Raw genomic sequence first — 20,664 nt, 5'->3', positions numbered from 1 at the left:
AAAAGAATGTAAAGGGTGGTTAAATTGTAAGGGCCGATGTTGAATGTGAACCACACCTAAACGCCAAGTTTTTTTCCGAATTTTATTTGACATTTCTCTATTTCAGACTTACTCAATTTGAAACATGGACGTCGTGAATGGGCAGAATGGTTCCAAGAAATGGCGACAGTGGATGATCAATTTTCGAAGAAAATCATCTTCAGTGATGAGGCACATTTTCACCACAGTGGATTCGTCAATAAACAGAATTGCCGCATTTGGGCGAATGAGAATCCAAGAGTGATTGTCGAAAAACCAATGCACCCACAAAGAGTGACTGTTTGGTGCGATTTATGGGCTGGCGGCATCATCGGGCCGTATTTTTTCCAAAATGAGGCCTGTCAGGCAGTTACTGTGAATGGTGCTCGCTATCGTGAGATGATAACGAACTTTTTATGGCCCGAGTTGGAAGATATGGATGTGGACGATATGTGGTTTCAGCAGGACGGTGCCACTTGCCACACAGTTAACGAAACAATGGCTCTTTTGCGCAACAAATTCAATGGCCGTGTTATCTCACGTAATGGCGATGTCAATTGGCCGCCAAGATCATGTGATTTGACACCGTTGGACTTTTTTCTTTGGGGTTATTTGAAAGAAAAGGTGTACGTCGATAAGCCAGCAACAATTCAAGAGCTTAAGGATGAGATAATTCGGCATATTAACGGCATAGAACCTCCATTATGCCTCAGCGTCATCGAAAAATTGGACCATCGGATGAAGGTGTGCCACCAAGGTCGCGGAGCCCATTTGGCCGGTATTTTGTTCCATACATAATGGAGTAATACCAATATATCATAATAAAATAAAATTACAATAATTTCCTAAATAGTTTGTGTTTTATTCAAAATCAACATCGGCCCTTGAAATTTTAACCGCCCTTTACAAAATTGCGCGACATTGGCATTAGCTGATTAAATACGTAGACGAAAAATAAGTGAAATTCCTCTTTTTTTAATGCATAAATTGTTCAAATGGTAATAATTATTTGCTAGTGCAATTATTAGTGACATAACGGCAATCAAAACATCCAGACATGAAGAGGTGAATATTTTCCTACACTATCCACTGTCAAAAAAATTGGCTTTTGAAGAGCCATACCAGGATGACCCGGTGGAAAATGTATGAAAAGCCAAGGATTTCGTATTGACATAATGACGATTAAAATTTTTTCGATATAAAAAGGCCAAAATGTGTCATATTCTCCCAGAAACTCTGGGCATAAGAAAGCATTCAACTAACCATATGAGTATTTCTACGGGATTGATTTCGAATCCACTGGGATACAGCCGAGACCAAGCAACAATTGAAACCGCGGACTGGAAAAAGGCAAAGTCTATCGAATCGATCGAAGTGTGATGGTTACCCCTTTCTGGGATTTTCAGTATTTTAATTACATCTACTATCTGCAGAAGCATAAAACGATATCGAGACTTTTTCATGCCAATTTATTGGTCCGGTTCCGCTGAATTCGTCAAATTTCTCAAATTAAGCAAGGTCTTGCTACCAATACACACATTCGGGCAAATGGAAATCGTATTAATTTTACCTCGTGTGAAGATAAGGTAAAAACAGAAGAAGGTATACCATATATCTTCTGGGCGTAAGATAACCGCTGTCAAAATTGGCTTTTGATGAGTCATATCAATATGACATGAAAACGGTTTAGCGCGGTAAGAAAAATCGGGGATCTCGAATTGGAATACTAGCTATTAGATTTTGTCTATATAATCGATGATCGCATTATCATAACGATGTGGGCATACGGAAGCTTTCGGGATCAATGTTTGGCTAATTTACTCACCATGGCAATATTTTAGAACAAGGATTGAAGTTGTTTAAATCTGATTGATTTTCTATGTGGTTTCATAACCAAAGAAAAATTGAAACAGCGGACTGCTGAAGAAGGCAAATGTGACGGTAACCGTTTTCAGGAATTCTGAGGATGTTATACACATCGGACACTGTGTTTTCAGACACCGGGTTGTTTTTATGGTCCAATTTCACTTTGAATCGGCCAAATTGTACGATTTAAGTTACAACTTAGAAATAGATTTAAAGTGTTCTTTTTTGTAGGCTATGTACTTATATGGCCACCCTCGCACATTAAGTCATTACGATAAAGATTGTCACATAATCTTTGCTATTGCATAAATGTTTTATCAGCATGTAAATTGTTTTTTTTTTCACAAGATAGAGTGAGACCAACTGATTTTATTTTTAAATAATGAAAAAAAAAGACTTTATAAGCCCACATTTATGGCGAATTAACTACCTTATATCAGAGATCCACCCATGTTCTAGTATCTACTAGTATTTCACTACAAATCTATTCACGGCAAATCCTCGAACCAGGAAATTTGGTGTTCTGAATTCCACGGTGTTTTTCGAAATTATCAGCAATCAGTTGGGTGGAATAAATCACCAACAAATTCACAATATTGCAAATCAAAAGCCTTTTAGATGTATTAAACCCATAATTTATCGGATATGCATCCAATGTCGACATATATATCATCTTTAACCATGACTTATGCTAGTTAGTGAATAAATTTCGGTGAAAATCCAGATCGTTGAATTGTTTCACATTCGTCTGATATAACAACCTAGGATATTATGTTGGATTTAACGCGGTTCAATGGTCGGCAGGCCTACAGAGATATAAATGGATTAATGCACATAAACTGACAAATCGTGAAATACGGGCAAAAATGCCAAAAATGTTTAAAGCTGATATTCATAGAGATGGATGTCATGCAAATCGCATTCGGATATAATGTCCTTCCAGTTAATTGAATTGAGCTGCATACAGCTCTTAACCCTGGACTGTCATCCTTCGTCAAAATGACGACGCGTAATTTCATTTTCGATCTAAAATGCATTTTAGTCAATTGGGAAATGATAAATTTAAGCTAGACTAATTCAACAATTTTACAAATTTTTGCTTGATACTAAATAAAAACAAATTGAATAAGGAAATAAACACAATTTTGGTTCTCATCTTTGATCACGATTCATGTTATAACGTCTTGAAATAAGCCGTAGTCAAAATGACGAAGGATGACGTTAGTGTACAAAAAATAAGGATGACTTTCCAGGGTTAAATGGTTTCGACTACATCAAATGCAGAGACACCGACTATTTTCCAATCCTATGTTTTAGTGTCACAATTCCTAGATTTGAGTGTATATATTTAACCCTCTAAAGCCCAAGCCCGCCTTTAGTCGGTCTTAATTTAATAAGGAAGCTTTTATAAAAGCTTACTACCCAGCAAAAAATACTTCAGCAGTAAGAGTTTAGTTGCGCTTTTTGGTATACAATAAAGTAGGCAGTGCCTCCACACAACATGAATCGGTGGCAATAGCGTAAACAAGAAATCAAACTGGTTTATGATCATTCGTTTACGTTATTGCAACCAATTCATGCAAAAAATACCTCAGCAGTAAGAGTTTAGTTGCGCTTTTTGGTATACAATAAAGTAGGCAGTGCCTCCACACTGCATGAATCGGTGGCAATAGCGTAAATAAACGAGAAATCAAACTGGTTTATGATCATTCGTTTACGTTATTGCAACCAATTCATGAAGTATAGATGCATGGAAGGTAGTGTTGTTTTCGTTCACGCCAACAATGCTATACTCCCAGCAAAAACTGGAGCACTTTTATAAAAGCTTACTACCCAGCAAAAAATACTTCAGCAGTAAGAGTTTAGTTGCGCTTTTTGGTATACAATAAAGTAGGTAGTGCCTCCACACAACATGAATCGGTGGCAATAGCGTAATCGAGAAATCAAACTGGTTTATGATCATTCGTTTACGTTATTGCAACCAATTCATGCAAAAAATACCTCAGCAGTAAGAGTTTAGTTGCGCTTTTTGGTATACAATAAAGTAGACAGTGCCTCCACACTGCATGAATCGGTGGCAATAGCTTAAATAAACGAGTAATCAAACTGGTTTATGATCATTCGTTTACGTTATTGCAACCAATTCATGCAGTATAGATGCATGAAAGGTAATGCTGTTTTCCTTCACGCCAACAATGCTATACTCCCAGCAAAAAATGGAGCACTATTTCAGCAGGATTGCAAGGGAGAGAGGCAGTGCCAACTGGCTACAAAACAACCGAATCATCGCTGATTTTTATGGACGATGTCCCGATTTAGAGCATCTTCTATATAGCTCTGATATAATTGCTCATTTTAATAGAAATATTGCTCAGAAGTGATATATAATCTTGAGCCCAGTTTAGTTGCGCTTTTTGGTATACAATAAAGTAGGCAGTGCCTCCACACTGCATGAATCGGTGGCAATAGCGTAAACGAGAAATCAAACTGGTTTATGATCATTCGTTTACGTTATTGCAACCAATTCATGCAGTATAGATGCATGGAAGGTAGTGGTGTTTTCCTTCACGCCAACAATACTATACTCAAGATAATGCTGAAGTATTTCTTGCTGGGATAGTAAAACACACCTTAAGACAACAAAAATGGGTAAAATAAAAAGAAATCTTATGGCGTTTTCGATTCACAAAAAATATGTTGCCTTGGTGTTACCCTACTTTTTTCCTCATTGCATTTTCGACCAAATGATAGCGTCATTCCAAAGTTATTGTTTATTCCTAATATTGTGAGAGATACAGGATCCAAAATCTATCACAGTGTCCTTCATATTTTGCTACCAATTTCGAGAATGTTGCACCTTTTTTCCCAATCGAAATCGCTATTAGTTGAAACTGTTCAAGAGGCTTTGCGGCATATACTGAATTTTACCGTATACATTTTTCTTGTTTACTTTTCTTGCTTTCGTGTCGTTAACATTGAAAATTTAAACAGCTGGCAAAAAAATTGGGGCATTAGAGGATTAAATTTCGAATTATGCATGGATAAAAATTACGGATTGTAATGAAAAGCAGAAAGTCGTCATTCGACTTTATTTTTAAATTTAGTAAAGACTACTTTCGACTTTTTAAAAATTTGAAAATGTCGACTTTTGCAATTACGACTTCCGATTATAAAAATTCGAATTCGAAAAAAACCAATTAATCGATAGGCTGTGTTTCGACTTTTGTATGTCTAGTTATTTTTTGAAATCTATTCATTTTAAAAGACAAAATTTTATGAAATCAATGCGTTGGAAATTTTTCGTTAATTAAAATTGTATAAATATGTAATTGTCTTTATGTATATTTTTGTATTTTTAATTTACAAGTTTGGTGGGAAAATTGAACATGGTACAATTACTTATAAGATAACATCACTAGCCCAAAACTGGGGTCAAATCACCGCATTCGTCATCGAGTTCTGTTTCGTATAAAGAAACATTTCGATCGCAGTAAATTTTTGGATCACCGCATTCGATCGTAATTTATTTTGTCTACTACTTTTTTTTATATTGCTGTAAACATATGATGATAAGAAATTGGAAGCGAAAGAGAATTTAAAAAAAAAGTTATTGTGATCAAAATATATTTCTGAGAAATTATGAATTTTATTATGAATCGGATACAGAGGATGAGTACAAAGTGGCATTAATAAGGAAAAATATTCGTCCTTTAGCATTGCCTGAAGTAGAGTAAGTGATTATATTTTGAAGTGAGTGCTTTTAACTAATTGTGCTTTTAACATCCATAGATTTAAAAGACGTTTTCGTCTGCCAAAAGAAGCTTTAAATATGTTCTTGAAAAAATAAATTATTTTAAGCGGCTACTTAGCATTCCTTTCTTTTATCCGTTTCCCTAAAGGCAACTAATATTATATTTTTAAAATATATTTTGCCAAAATAGAATAATATTTACATTTTCACCCACTTCTTGTTTTTTCACCTTTTTCCGCTTAAAAATCACTACGTTCTTCGTTTTCGATAGCATGCTACCTGTCGTGTTCAACTTCGAGTAGAAACAATTCGATAACGACTGCGGTAATCCACGTAAACTACATTACGATGACGAAGTACTCGATTTCGCCTGCGGTGATTTGGCCCCTGATACAAAAAATATAAAAGCAGCACAGAATAATGTAAGAGGTTAATGAACAAATACAAAAATATTTGTTTGATGCATTGTACCATGGTGGTAGTAAATTGATTCAATTCGGAAATAATTTAAATACAACGAAAAGTGTATAAATGTAAATGTCGGTGTTACAGGCAGGTAAAGTATGAAAATTACCGAAAATCTTCCACACAATTAAATATTTTTCACTCAAAATGTATTTCCATACCATTCATAAAAATTTGAATTCATATAAATATTTTTTTTTAGTTTTTTTTTTAATTTACTTTTTACAGGCATTGTTCTGAACTATTTTTCTATTTGTTTGTTTGAAACCGCAACCTTTTAATATGGCGAGATATCCATTTTAGTATGGTGAGAAAAAATTGCTAGTTTGTTGGACTTATTTCTTCAACAAATAAACAGAAAAACTTTTACATGAAGATAAAGATAGAAAAAATACCAAAAACATAAAAAATTTAAATAATTTTTATTTGTTTTGAGATAACATCAAAACATGACTAACCATGTGATGTCGTAAATGTCAAAATTTTTGAAGAAATGAGATTATATTCATCTCGATTTACATCAAACTTTTAACAATCCTAGCAAACAGTTTCGGTTTCGAACTGGCCCTTATATATCATTGTACCATGGTATTACCCGAGGCATATTTAGAAAGGTATTTTCCAGGTATCAGCTAAAAACAATTGTTTCATTGCAGGCAAAATTTTGATAGTCAGTATTTGTTAATATTCAAATATATTTTTTTATTAATGACTTTGGCATAGGAAAAGGGGGTTTTAAGTGTTTGTAATCTTCAAACTATGATTATATATATACTTTCATTAAATTTTAAATATTCCATTTGCTTTAAACTGATGACAAAAAAATGATTAAAAATTTGTCCTCATAATTATTGGTAGGAATTACTTCAATTATTCTTGCGAACCGTAACATATTTCCTCATAATTCGAATCACCGAAATTTCCAGATTTTCTCTGTTTTAAATTTCCCACTTGTTTCAATTTGTGGCAATATGGCAGTAATACTGAAAGTACTTTTCTTAATATACCTTGGTACCATCAATAACATGCCCTGGTTAAATTGTAACAATTGTAAAATTTCGAAAATAAATTTAAATTTCCCATAGTATGTAGTAATACATTGTCCCAATTTATTTTTATACCTCATTCACATTACACTTCCAAAATCCACCTTAACTAGGTATCAACTGTCATTCGCCTTATAAAAAAGAGATTTCAAATCCTCTTTTGCTAGATTTCGAGCCTAATGTGAATCGGCTGTTAGAGTTACTGTATGTTACTCGTATGTGTAAGTACGCACACATCACCATTGATAAAGGAAATGGGGTCAAACTTTTTTCCGAAGTTGTTAAAAATACGAAAAAGAATTTCATATCTATTTAGTAGACTTACTTATACTTACTTAAAAGCTCTCTTATTTATAGATTTATATGTATGTGCTACACACTATTTGTTTAGAAACTATTTTCTTCGTCGATTTTTCTTATAACCCTTGCCATACCAACCGGCTTGAGTTCTCGCCAATTTACGTGGAAATGTATTGTTCAAATGCATTTGTCTTTTGGCCAATTCAGCGGCAGCAATATAAGCCAATGATATATTCTCATCGTAATCATCGTCATCATTGTCATCGGTATATGAACAACAATCACAAAGTACAAAACGACCATTGCGCGCACGTTTCTTGTGTTTTCTTTCATTCAAATGGAATTTTTTGTAGAACAGACATTCGAATTCGGCATATTGATCGAAACAAAAATCACATCTAGCTGCTGAACGATTCATGGCAAAGTTTGGTATAATTTGAAAATTCCAAATATCTTGATCATCAGGTGGTGGAAAAACTATGCTATGAAGTCCCGAATAGGCATATTTGACATCATACCAAAGAGGCAATTTTCCAATTAAACCATTCCTTTTAGTAGGCTGACCAAAGATTGTGCTCACCCCTCCATCTTTTTTTGGCGATGACAAAGACATATTCTTTAGAATATCCATTTGTGATTCCAGGTGTTCCTCAACCTCATCAGTTGACTTTTCATCGGCCGACAATGTTTCCTCATCCATTAGGCTAACCATAGTTTGATTGGATTTTACCGTGTTTTTGTGTGAGGTTGGTGTGGCTGTAGGCGGTGTCTTGAGTAAAGGTGCCAAAGGAGGAGGCTCATTTTTTACGCTTATACTTAGTGGAGAAGGAAGAACTTTTTTATTTTTCTCGGTATTCTTCAAGCCATTGAATGGAACCGATTCTAGGCCATCGTCTGTTTTGAACTGCACCTGTATACATTTTGGTAATTTTTTCAAAATGTGCAAAGGAAAATTATTTGGAGCAGCCATAGGTGGGGTTGTAGGCTGTAGCTTTGTTAATGGCGGGGCGGTACTAAGAGTTTCCGATTTCATAGCTGGGGTGGGTGGTATTGTCGTCGTCGTTGTTGTTGTTTTCAAACCATTGTAACCCCTAACAAGGCCATTATCATTTTGAACCAATGACAATTTTGGTGGTTCCTGCGGGTGTATGGATGTATTTTTGATACCCATTTGATTTTCCAGTTTTTCCAAAAATTCTTCAGCGTTTTTTGTCAACTCGGTTGCCTGTTTTATCAACATTTGCTCACTCTTATGCAATTGGGCTATTTCTGCCAAAACTTCAGTATTTGGTTCCAGCTTCATGGGCAGATTCGCCAAGGCCTCTGTATTTAATTCGATTTTGATTTCTTTTTTTGGACTAGCTATAAGTTTGGGCATTGTAGGGGAATTTAATGTTAGCTTTTGTTTATTTTGTGAATTTAGTGAAGCCACATCGGGCCTTGAGTGATTATTTCGGGAAATTTCAATAGAAAAGCCTTTACTTCTAAGACCATTGATAAGATCCGGTTCTATTTTCGGTACAAATGGCTCAGCTTTGCAAGAGTCCTTAAAGTCCTCCACAATGACGCCATTCGGCTTCTTTTCATTTTCCTCAATATTACCATTTACTTTAGTTTCTGTCTTAATTTGTAGGTTTCCTCGTGCGGCTGTAATTTGCGTATTATTCATGGCTATTTTAGAAACAATTTCTTTAAGTTTTAAATCGTCTCCAAATTTAGTTTCAATGTCTCTTTGCGAATTTACAGACGATTCAATTTCATTGGATGCTGTTTGCTGTTTTAATATCCCGGTAAAATCATTAGAAAATTTCTGTGGCGTCGACTCAAGCTTTAGCCTTTTATCCAAATTCTCTTTTTTAATTTCTTCTCCATCAGCCGGATCCAATTTCAATTCTTGTTTGACTTTATTTTTCAACTCCAGATTGGTTTTGATACGTGTTCCCATTTGCTTTAGAGGTGTTCGAATACGTGGTCCTTTTCCTATGCGATACTCAGTAGTCCCTGTACCTGTTCCCGAGCTATCGCAGCTCATTGCTGAATCTTGAGTTTCTTCGGCAGCCGTGGTAGCTGAACTCGATTGGGTCTCATCCTTTTCGCCATCATTATTCTGCTTCAATAGAGGCTGTGTAAGTGTATGCAATTCTTCTGGCATCAACAATGTGGCATGAGCAAATATTGGATCTTTTTCCTTGGAGTACACGGGCACGGGAATCTTTAATTCATTCATAAGAAGTCTCATTACACGATCACATTTACCGTTGATTTTCACTTGGGCCAATGTATCCTTCGGAGTCCATTGTAGGTTAACTATGCATATTTTGGCTCTTTGCCTAGCCGGTTTGTCCATTTGCCAAAGCCATGTGTATTTCTTAAGGACCTTTAGACTAGAACCCAAGCATAGTATAACATCAGCCTTTTCTGCATGATGACAGGCACCACTCCAATTTAGAGGCCATTTTAGATTTCCCCGTTCCCCAAAGTGGACAATTGTATCGCACAATGGCTCCGAACATTTGTGACAAAGCCTATTGGTTTTGTGGCAATATCGTGCTGTCATTTCGGTGGTGTCGAATAGTCTCCAATATACAGAATTAGGCTTACAATGTTTACATACTTCAATGTACATATTACCGTGTATCTCTGATAGTGAGCTACGTGGTAGACCTGATCTTAAATGTAAACCATCGCAATTTTGCGATACAACATAGCGTAAAATACCTCTTCGATGCAGCTCATACAGAGCCATATGGGTGTATGTGGGATTAGCTGCAGATAAATCATGTTCTCCTATCTCTTCACCCTTTTTTAGTAGGGTCCATATACCTTTGCTACCCCTGTAGTCGGGTATTAAAGCCGATGTACTTATACCAGCTCCCGTATAGCAGACTAAGTGTTTGGCTTGTAAAATGATACTGGCCAATTCTTCGATTTTGGCCTCAATAACTTCTATTTCGTCTTCCTTCTCCGTTACACGGTCCTTGTAGATTTGTACACGTTCTTTACGTTTCTTCACCTGTTTCACTATTTCCGGATGTTTTTCAAGAAGCCGGCGTTCTTCAGGTGTATGCATTGACTCACATTTTCTATATATGGTGTATATCTGAAAAGAACAAACCAATATTTTTATATAGATTGTACACGTAATATCATCTAAAAAATTGAAATTTTATAATTTGGCTCTTAAAAAGATTTTATAATAATTTGCATTCTTTTCGTAGGGACTCAAGTCAAAATTAACAAATAAACAAGTATATACGGCCGTAAGTTCGGCCAGGCCGAATCTTATGTACCCTCCACCATGGATTGTGTAGAAACTTCTACCAAAGACTGTCATCCACAATTGAATTACTCGGGTTGTGGTATCTTAAAACCTCTTAACACGGTTTTCTAAATTGTGAGTTAGTCTATACGTGGTATATATTAGACAAAAAAGTTATGTATAGGTAAGTCTACAAATAAATACGAATCGATATGGACTTTTGCACGGTACGTGGAGAGCCAGAATTGAAATATGGGGGTCGCTTATATTTATCTGAGGGCTATATATAACTATAGACCGACATGAACCTAGTTAGGTATGGTTGTTAACGGCCATATACTAGCACAATGTACTAAATTTCAACTGACTCGGATGAAATTTGCTCCTCCAAGAGGCTCCAATACCAAATCTCGGGATCGGTTTATATGGGGGCTATATATGATTATGGACTGATATGGACCACTTTTGGCATGGTTGTTAAATATCATATACTAACATCACGTACCAAATTTCAACCGAATCGGATGAATTTTGCTCTTCCAAGGGGCTCCGGAGGTCAACTCTGGGGATCGGTTTATATGGGGGCTATATATAATTATTGACCGATTTCGACCAATTTTTGCATGGGTGTTTGAGGCCATATATTAACACCGCGTACCAAATTTCAACCGAATCGGTTGAATTTTGCTCTTTACGGGGCACCGGAGGTCAAATCTGGGGATCGGTTTATATGGGGGCTATATATAATTATAGACCGATGTGGACCAATTTTTGCACGGTTGTTAGATACCATATACCAATACCTTGTACCAAATTTCAGCCGGATCGGATGCAATTTGCTCCTCTTTGTGGCTTCGCAAGCCAAATCTGGAGATCGGTTTATATGGGGTCTATATATAAATATGGACCGATGTGGACCAATTTTTGCATGGTTGTTAGAGACCATATACCAACATCATGTACCAAATTTCTGCCGGATCGGATGAAATTTTCTTCTCTTTGAGGCTCCGCAAGCCAAATCTGGGGATCGGTTTATATGGGGGCTATACATAATTATGGACCGATGTGAACCAATTTTTTCATGGCTTTTAGAGACCATATACCAACACCATGTACCAAATTTCAGCCGGATCGGATGAAATATGCTTCTGTTAGAGGCTCCACAAGCCAAATCTGAGGGTCCCTTTATATGGGGGCTATATATAATTAAGGACCGATATGGACCAATTTGTCCATGGTTGTTAGAGACCATATACCAACATCATGTACCAAATTTCCACCGGATCGGATGAAATTTTCTTCTCTTTGAGGCTCCGCAAGCCAAATCTGGGGATCGGTTTATATGGGGGCTATATATAATTATAGACCGATGTGAACCAATTTTTTCATGGTTGTTAGAGACCATATACCAACACCATGTACCAAATTTCAGCCGGATCGGATGAAATATGCTTCTCTTAGAGGCTCCACAAGCCAAATCTGGGGATCGGTTTATATGGGGGCTATATATAATTAAGGACCGATATGGACCAATTTGTCCATGGTTGTTAGAGACCATATACCAACATCATGTACCAAATTTCAGCCGGATCGGATGAAATTTTCTTCTCTTTGAGGCTCCGCAAGCCAAATCTGGGGATCGGTTTATATGGGGGCTATATATAATTATGGACCGATGTGAACCAATTTTTTCATGGCTTTTAGAGACCATATACCAACACCATGTACCAAATTTCAGCCGGATCGGATGAAATATGCTTCTGTTAGAGGCTCCACAAGCCAAATCTGAGGGTCCCTTTATATGGGGGCTATATATAATTAAGGACCGATATGGACCAATTTGTCCATGGTTGTTAGAGACCATATACCAACATCATGTACCAAATTTCCGCCGGATCGGATGAAATTTTCTTCTCTTTGAGGCTCCGCAAGCCAAATCTGGGGATCGGTTTATATGGGGGCTATATATAATTATAGACCGATGTGAACCAATTTTTTCATGGTTGTTAGAGAGCATATACCAACACCATGTACCAAATTTCAGCCGGATCGGATGAAATATGCTTCTCTTAGAGGCTCCACAAGCCAAATCTGGGGATCGGTTTATATGGGGGCTATATATAATTAAGGACCGATATGGACCAATTTGTCCATGGTTGTTAGAGACCATATACCAACATCATGTACCAAATTTTAGCCGGATCGGATGAAATTTTCTTCTCTTTGAGGCTCCGCAAGCCAACTCTGGGGATCGGTTTATATGGGGGCTATATATAATTATGGATGAATCGATGTGAACCAATTTTTTCATGGTTGTTAGAGACCATATACCAACTCCATGTACCAAATTTCAGCCGGATCGGATGAAATTTGCTTCTCTTTTAGGCTCCGCAAGCCAAATCTGGGGATCGGTTTATATGGGGGCTATATATAATTATGGACCGATGTGGACCAATTTTTGCATGGTTGTTAGAGACCATATACCAACACCATGTACAAAATTTCAGCCGGATCGGATGAAATTTACTTCTCTTAGAGGATCGGCAAGATAAATTTGGGGGTCCGTTTATATGGGGGCTATACGTAAAAGTGGACCGATAGGCCCAATTGCAATACCATCCGACCTACATCAATAACAACTACTTGTGCCAAGTTTCAACTCGACAGCTTGTTTGGTTCGGAAGTTAGCGTCATTTCAACAGACGGACGGACGGACGGACATGCTCAGATCGACTCAGAATTTCACCACGACCCAGAATATACTTTATGGGGTCTTAGAGCAATATTTCGATGTGTTACAAACGGAATAACAAAGTTAATATACCCGCATCCTATGGTGGAGGGTATAACAAGTATATACAGCAATAAGTTCGGCCGGGCCGAATCTTAAATACCCACCACCATGAATCAAATATAAAGATTTTCTTTGAAAATTTCGGGGGGTTTGATGACAGATATTTTCCACAGCCTTACCAAATGGACAGATAAAAGCTAAATCATACACACTTTTTGTGGGTCTAAAATGCCAGTATATTTTCAATTTGTGGCAAATCGGATAAAAACTACAATTTTCAGCGACCTGGGAGATAAATCGGGAGATCGGTCTAATGGGGGCTATGCCAAAAACAATTAGATGTGCTGAATACTGTGTGAATTTCAGCACATCTTAATGTAGTTAAAAGAATCTAGACCCCAAATCGGAGGACCGGTTTATAAGGGGCTATATCAAAAGCTGTACCGATACACACTATATTCGGCATACATCTTTATGGTCCTAGAATACCTCTAGATTTCCAATTTCATGTAAATTGGATAAAAACTACGGATTTTAGAAGCCCAAGAAGTAAAATCGGGAAATCGGTCTATATGGGGGCTATATCAAAGCACGGTCCTACAATAAGCATTTTCGGCACACCTCTTTATGGTCCTAAAATACCTCTAAATTTCCAATTTCAGGAACATTGGGTAAAAACTACGGATTCTAGAAGCCCAAGAAATAAAATCGGGAGATCGGCCTATATGGGGGCTATATCAAAAAATAAAACCGATGCTCACTATTTTCGGCACACCTCTTTATGATCCTAGAATACCTCTATATATTCAATTTCAGGCAAATTGGATAAAAACTACAGATTCTAGAAGCCCAAGAAGTAAAATCGGGTGATCGGTCTATATAGGAGCTATATCAAAATATGGTCCGCTAATCACAATTGTCGGCACACCTCTTTATGGTCCTAGAATACCACTAAATTTTCAATTTCAGGCAAATTGGATAAAAACTACGGATTCTAACATAGAAGCGCAAGAAGTAAAATCGGGAGATCGGTCTATATAGGGGCTATATCAAGCCATGGACTGATACCATTTTCGGCACACCTCTTTATGGTCCTAGAATACCCCCAGATTTCCAATTTCAAGAAAATTGGATAAAAACTGCGGATTCTAGAAGCCCAAGAAGTAAAATCGGGAGATCGGTCTATATAGGAGCTATATCAAAATATGGTCCGCTTATCACAATTGTCGGCACACCTCTTTATGGTCCTAGAATACCTCTAGATTTCCAATTTCAGGCAAATTGGATAAAAACTACGGATTCTAACATATAAGCGCAAGAAGTAAAATCGGGAGATCGGTCTATATAGGGGCTATATCAAACCATGGACTGATACCATTTTCGGCACACCCCTTTATGGTCCTAGAATACCTCAAGATTTCCAATTTCAGGCAAATTGGATAAAAACTGCGGATTCTAGAAGCCCAAGAAGTAAAATCGGGAGATCGGTCTATGTGGGGGCTATACCAAAACATGGACCGATATAGCCCATCTTCGAACTTGACCTGCTTGAAGACAAAAAATGAGTTTGTGCAAATTAAGCAAGATAGATTTATTATTGAAGGCTGTAGCGTGATTACAACAGAAATCCCGACAGACAGACGGACATGGTTATGTCGTCTTAGAATTTGTCTCTGATCAAGAATATATATATATACTTTATATAGTCGCAAATCGATATTTCGATGTGTTACAAACGGAATAACAAACTTATTATACCCCCATCACCATTCTATGGTGGTGGGTATAAAAATGAATAATAGCTATTAAGACAGAATAGCATTACAAAGATGAGGATTTTATCTGGGGAGAAGCGTAGGACAGCATAGTGGCGTGTGCGGATGATATTGTTATAATGGTGTCAGTCAAATTTTTGGACACGATCACAAATATGAGAATTTAGGAATTCTAAGCGACTGGCTAACTTTAGTTTGGGTGTTAAACCAAAGAAAACGGAGCTGGTGCTCTTCACTAGGGAAAGGAAAACAATCGGGTTAGAGACCAACCATTTCATGAAATGATATTGGGATTCTCAGACTCCAAAATAAAATGTTCGTCTAAAGAAAACATACGCGAAACTACTGTATACGAACCAAAAGCTGTTTTGGGAACGTTGCGGAATGAAGTCCTCCCTCTTTCATCGGCCTTTTACGGTAGTTATAAGCCCAGTAGCTACCTATGGGTGGCACATCTGGTGGACCATTACTAACCCTCGGAATCAAAAATTCAACAGAATAAACCGGACGGACCTTAGGTAAGGTATAAAATTGGTTAGTGTTTGGTCGAACCTGGGCTTGAACCCACGACCCTATGTATGCAAGCCGGGCATGTGGCCATCGCAGCTTTGGAGGTATTGATGGGATTTTGTCCACTTGAGATGCATAACAGGAAACAGCTGAGGTAATATTCATGAGACTGAAGTGCTTGAACTCCCTAGAAAACGGAGATTGCAGGCAGGCACAGAGAAATCGTTGCTTCAGTTGGGCAATATATGACGACCAGTCAGCAGAAAACAGCATACATTTTGTGGATCTGACAGTTTATACGGATGGATCAAAAATGGTAGAAGGCACTGACAGTAGTATTTATTGTGAAGAGCAGATGTGCTCTCTAAAGATAACATCGTTACGGACATTTTTCCTCCGATGTCTTTATATATTTACAGAGCCAATGTCAAAAATAAAATATTCATGGAGAGGTCGTTGGGTTACCTCTGCGGGCAAACCAAATTGATATAAGACGACAAAAGTAGTAAGAACTCTGGATTTCTAATGACAACGCATAGAGAGGAAGGACCAACTGCAGTTTACGGGCCCCTCACCGAATTGCTTAAAATTAATATATGTTGTGTCAATCGGTGAGCTGATTCAAACGAAGTGACTCATAGCCGGGGGAATTACCCGGGTCTTGAGATATAGCCCTCGAAAGGGTAAAAAAAAACTGGATGTATCTCCTTTATATTTTGTCCTATCTGAACAAAATTGGTATCGTATGAAAGCTTATTTAATGCACTCATGACTGTAATCTGAAGAATATATTTACCATCATCAAGGCTTCTGGATGAAAGACCTACAAAATTCGTTTGAAAACGCAATTAAAATGGATGATGAAGAAAAGGGAAGCAACTATGATAAATCACAACGGACTAATTTGGTTTACGTGGCAACGAACTCCTGTTCTACGGATTGGTGCCATCTTCTATAACCTAACCTAAGCTATCAGTCATTATCTACCAGCAAGAATGTCTTCATCACAGAACTCTATAGAACCCGCAATAATATTCGCCTGTCCTGTTTAGATTTAGTAGAGAGGGCTCAGTAACATTTTCAAATCGTATAAGCCGAACCTATATCCAGATTTAAAAGTTTAAGAAAGTTGAGCTAAAACTGAACTTTTAGATGATCACAAAGAAAAATTGGGAGATTGATTTACATTGTGAGACATAATTATCCATAGTTAAAATTATTCTAAGTTGGGAACCATTTTGAGTTGGGTATACGAACTAAGTAAATTATATTTTAATTTTGTTTCATCTTTTAACTATCTTCAAATTTAAATCTTAATATTTTTCAGTCTGTGATTTTTATATTGTTCAAATTCTTTTATATTGTTCGAAAAAGAAAACTTTTTCCCAAATTTTTTGTTATTTTCGTTATATAATATAATTATAATCTTCGACTATACCCATTTTCTACACATAGATTGAAAGCCTATATTCTGGCCTTTCGATTGATGTACAACATGTCTTTATAAGTCCACTTTTAGCAAAGTTATGGAGTTTTTATTCTGAGTAGAAAAAAATATTTATTATTACTTAAATATTTTCTCCCCTTTTGTTTGCGTTAGCCCACTTTGGACTCTGTCCATAGGAGAAAGTCGTAAACCCCGGCCAAAGGCCGGCTACTTTCCCCCCTTGGGTCAGCGTAAGCCCACTTTGGACTCTGTCCATAGGAGAAAGACCCCTTGGGTCCACGTTAGCCCATTTTGGACTCTGTCCGGCCGGCTACATTTCCCCCCTTGGGCCTGCGTTAGCCCACTTTGGACTCTGCCCATAGGAGAAAGTCTTAAAGCCCGGCCGAAGGCCGTCTACTCTCCTCCCTTGGGTCCACGTTATCCCATTTTGGACTCTGTCCGGCCGACTACATTCCCCCCTTGGGCCTGCGTTAGCCCACTTTGGACCCCGTCCATAGGAGAAAGTCTTAAACCCCGGCCGAAGGCCGTTTACTTTCCCCCCTTGGGCCTGAGTTAGCCCACTTTGGACTCTGTCCATAGGAGAAAATCTTAAACCCCGGCCGAAGGCCGCCTACTCTCCCCGCTTGGGTCCACGTTAGCCCACTTTGGACTCTGTCCGACCGGCCACTTTTCCCCCTTGGGTTAATACTTACAACATACAAAAATTATTTCAGTACTAAAACAATTTTTTTTCTACTCAGAATAAAAGCTCAATAACTTTGCTAAAAATGGACCTATAAAGACATGTAGTACATCAATCGAAAGGCTAGAAACTAGGCTTTCAAGCTATGTAGAACAAAAATTACAAAAAATTGGGTTAAAAATTGCGTATAAAAGTGCATTGAATAAGCTTTCATATGATACCAAGTTTGTCTAGATTGGACAAAAAACAAAAGAGATATATCAAGTTTTTATTGACCCTTTGGAGGGCTATATCTCAAGACCAGGGTACTTCTCCCGGGTATGGGTCACTTTGTTGGAATCAGCTCGTCGAATGACACAACATATATCAATTTTAAGTAATTCGGTGAGGGGCCCATAAACTGCAGTTGCTCCAAACTTTTAAATCAGTCTTTGTCAACGTTGGAACTTTTTGAATCCCTAGTAACCATTGGGACGAAAATAGGACAATAACAAATAGGGTATTGGAGAATGTAAAAACACATTGATTTGTAACAAGTTTACTCCATGTGCACAAACACACCCACCCCCAAAAAGCACTACCAATAACAGCAACAAACAACTACCACCAAAAGGGAATGCTCACACAAAGTACAGTGTACTGTACACCACATACACAATTCGAGCCACATCAATTTGACTGACGGCACGGATGGGCTCTATTTGTGTGTGTGTGTGTGTATGATCTCTAATCATCATATCTACATTCATATGTATATATATCTACACAAAAAAATAATAATAATAAAACAAAATAAATAAAATGTATTAGATATCCAAATATTGTTATAATTACTTTACGAATTGTATCCTTTTTACGTCTCTTGTCATTATCTGTTTTGGCCGGATTTAATTTTGCTCGTGTCAAATACGTCTGCAGAGCTTCTTTTGCAGACTTCTCCTTGGTGGGCAAAAGCATTTCATTATCCTGTGATGACTCCACAATATCCCTTGAGGCCCTATTTAGTCGATTACTGCTCCTCATGATGCAAGTTTGAGAACACCAACTTGCTTGACCGCTAATCAACAACTTTTTTTTAATGGTTTAATAGCTGGCTTTTCTTGCACCATTAAAATGAACCCCCTTCCGATGATTTGATAAATATAGTGACGAGAGAAGCTGATGCGTTTATTTCCACACACATTTCACTTTATTTCGGCGATGTTTTTTCCTCTTCTTCCGCGTTACTTATATAAAAAGAATTTTTTGCTATTTTTGATCACACTTCATTATGTATGATTATTGGTGTTTTATTTTGCTCAGCGAGTTTATTAATAATTCTATTTTGTTGAGTTTTCACGATTTAATTGAATATTAACACAAAATAAACAAACAAAAACAATTCTTAGTTCCTTCTCTAGTGGCCATTCGGAAGCCAATGTTGCCAATTTAATTGTGAAGGGTATTGGTGACATTTTTTTCTTGTTCCCTCATGTTTTTGTATATAATAGCTGCGTTCCTTTACCTACTACTAGTTACTACCCATAGATATTTTGACAGTTCCGAAAATGAAGATTAAATGACATTATTTTACATAGATGACACGTTTATGTCAAACATACCTTGACACTTCCGAAAATGAAGAGAATAGGGGAATTCTTAACTCCCTTTGTTTTTCGTTTTCACAATTTTCAAATTTTATCTAAAATATGAACATTTTTTATGCCAGATGATTTATTTACTTAATAGTTTTTTGTTTAAATTTATTATGAAATGACTGACCATGTTTAGCCGCTAAAATTTAAAATAAATGTCCACGTTATAGTTTGTAATTTCTACATAACTTATATGGGGATGGTTCAAGTCAACAATTAAAAAATTATTTTTTCTTTAAAATTAATAAAAGTGACGGCACATCTATAAATTATCTAAAGTCTAGACGTCTTTCTCCATTTTTCCAGGAAGAAGAACATAAAAATGCAAGAAGTCATAATACATATTCATTTTCACCTACACTTTCTATTGTAATTTACTGTCATCACTTTTTTGTATTACGTTTTTACGGTTCAAGACATTTGAGAGCCACACCAACACAAACTTCATGGTATTATGTTAGCAGAGACCTCTAGCGCCTCAGTTTTGGAATGGCAAAGCTCCCTCTTAAACGAAACACTCTTTGGCACTTTTGGTCAATATTGTTGCCAAGTTTTTTTATAAAACAAAATTAGTCGAAACCCTACCAACATGTTTTGAATTTGACGGCTCTTCTGAGAATCCCCACCACCTCGAAAACAATCGTATACGACATCCAAAACTCGTCGGAAAAGCGCCGTAACTATTGAGAAGTTGTACCACGCCAAGTTACTACAAAAAAGTATTGCATGAGTGCAATTAAAGGGTGATTCTTTTGAGGTTAGGATTTTCATGCATTAGTATTTGACAGATCACGTGGGATTTCAGACATGGTGTCAAAGAGAAAGATGCTCAGTATGCTTTGACATTTCATCATGAATAGACTTACTAACGAGCCACAACGTCGAATTTTCAGTGAATGGGCCCTAGAAAAGTTGGCAGAAAATCCGCTTTTTTATCGACAAATTTTGTTCAGCGATGAGGCTCATTTCTGGTTGAATGGCTACGTAAATAAGCAAAATTGCCGCATTTGGAGTGAAGAGCAACCAGAAGCCGTTCAAGAACTGCCCATGCATCCCGAAAAATGCACTGTTTGGTGTGGTTTGTACGCTGGTGGAATCATTGGACCGTATTTTTTCA

At 37.1% G+C, this 20,664-nt stretch overlaps 1 protein-coding gene across 2 annotated transcripts; it reads right to left on the bottom strand.

Moving 5' to 3' along the window:
• Window positions 1–1,582: 1,582 nt before the first annotated feature.
• On the bottom strand, window positions 1,583–19,302 carry Sirt7 (sirtuin 7). 2 transcript variants are annotated; one of them, XR_012717958.1, is made up of 3 exons: window positions 18,748–19,302; window positions 7,482–10,546; window positions 1,583–2,690 (listed from the first exon to the last, which is right to left on the bottom strand). XR_012717958.1 is itself a non-coding variant. In XM_075290720.1 (2 exons), exons 1-2 carry the CDS (start codon window positions 18,934–18,936, stop codon window positions 7,541–7,543), a joined length of 3,195 nt encoding a protein of 1,064 aa, XP_075146835.1. In that variant the 5' UTR covers window positions 18,937–19,302; the 3' UTR covers window positions 5,462–7,540. The 2 variants fall into 2 exon arrangements, 1 of the variants encoding a protein (XP_075146835.1); XM_075290720.1 differs by lacking the exon at window positions 1,583–2,690 and having other exon boundaries at window positions 5,462–10,546.
• Window positions 19,303–20,664: the final 1,362 nt, after the last annotated feature.

The sequence above is a fragment of the Haematobia irritans genome, chromosome 1, assembly GCF_050003625.1.
Source record: "Haematobia irritans isolate KBUSLIRL chromosome 1, ASM5000362v1, whole genome shotgun sequence".
Lineage (NCBI taxonomy): Eukaryota > Metazoa > Arthropoda > Insecta > Diptera > Muscidae > Haematobia > Haematobia irritans.
The sequence above is the reverse complement of the archived record's forward strand: the minus strand, read 5'-3'. Positions and strand labels throughout refer to the sequence as shown.

Coding starts and splice junctions, on each gene's coding strand:
- Sirt7 (XM_075290720.1), bottom strand. CDS start 18,936: ATGAGGAGCAGTAATCGACTAAATAGGGCCTCAAGGGATATTGTGGAG. Junction 10,547..18,747: donor AAAAGGATACAATTCGTAAA/GTAATTATAACA, acceptor TGTTCTTTTCAG/ATATACACCATATATAGAAA.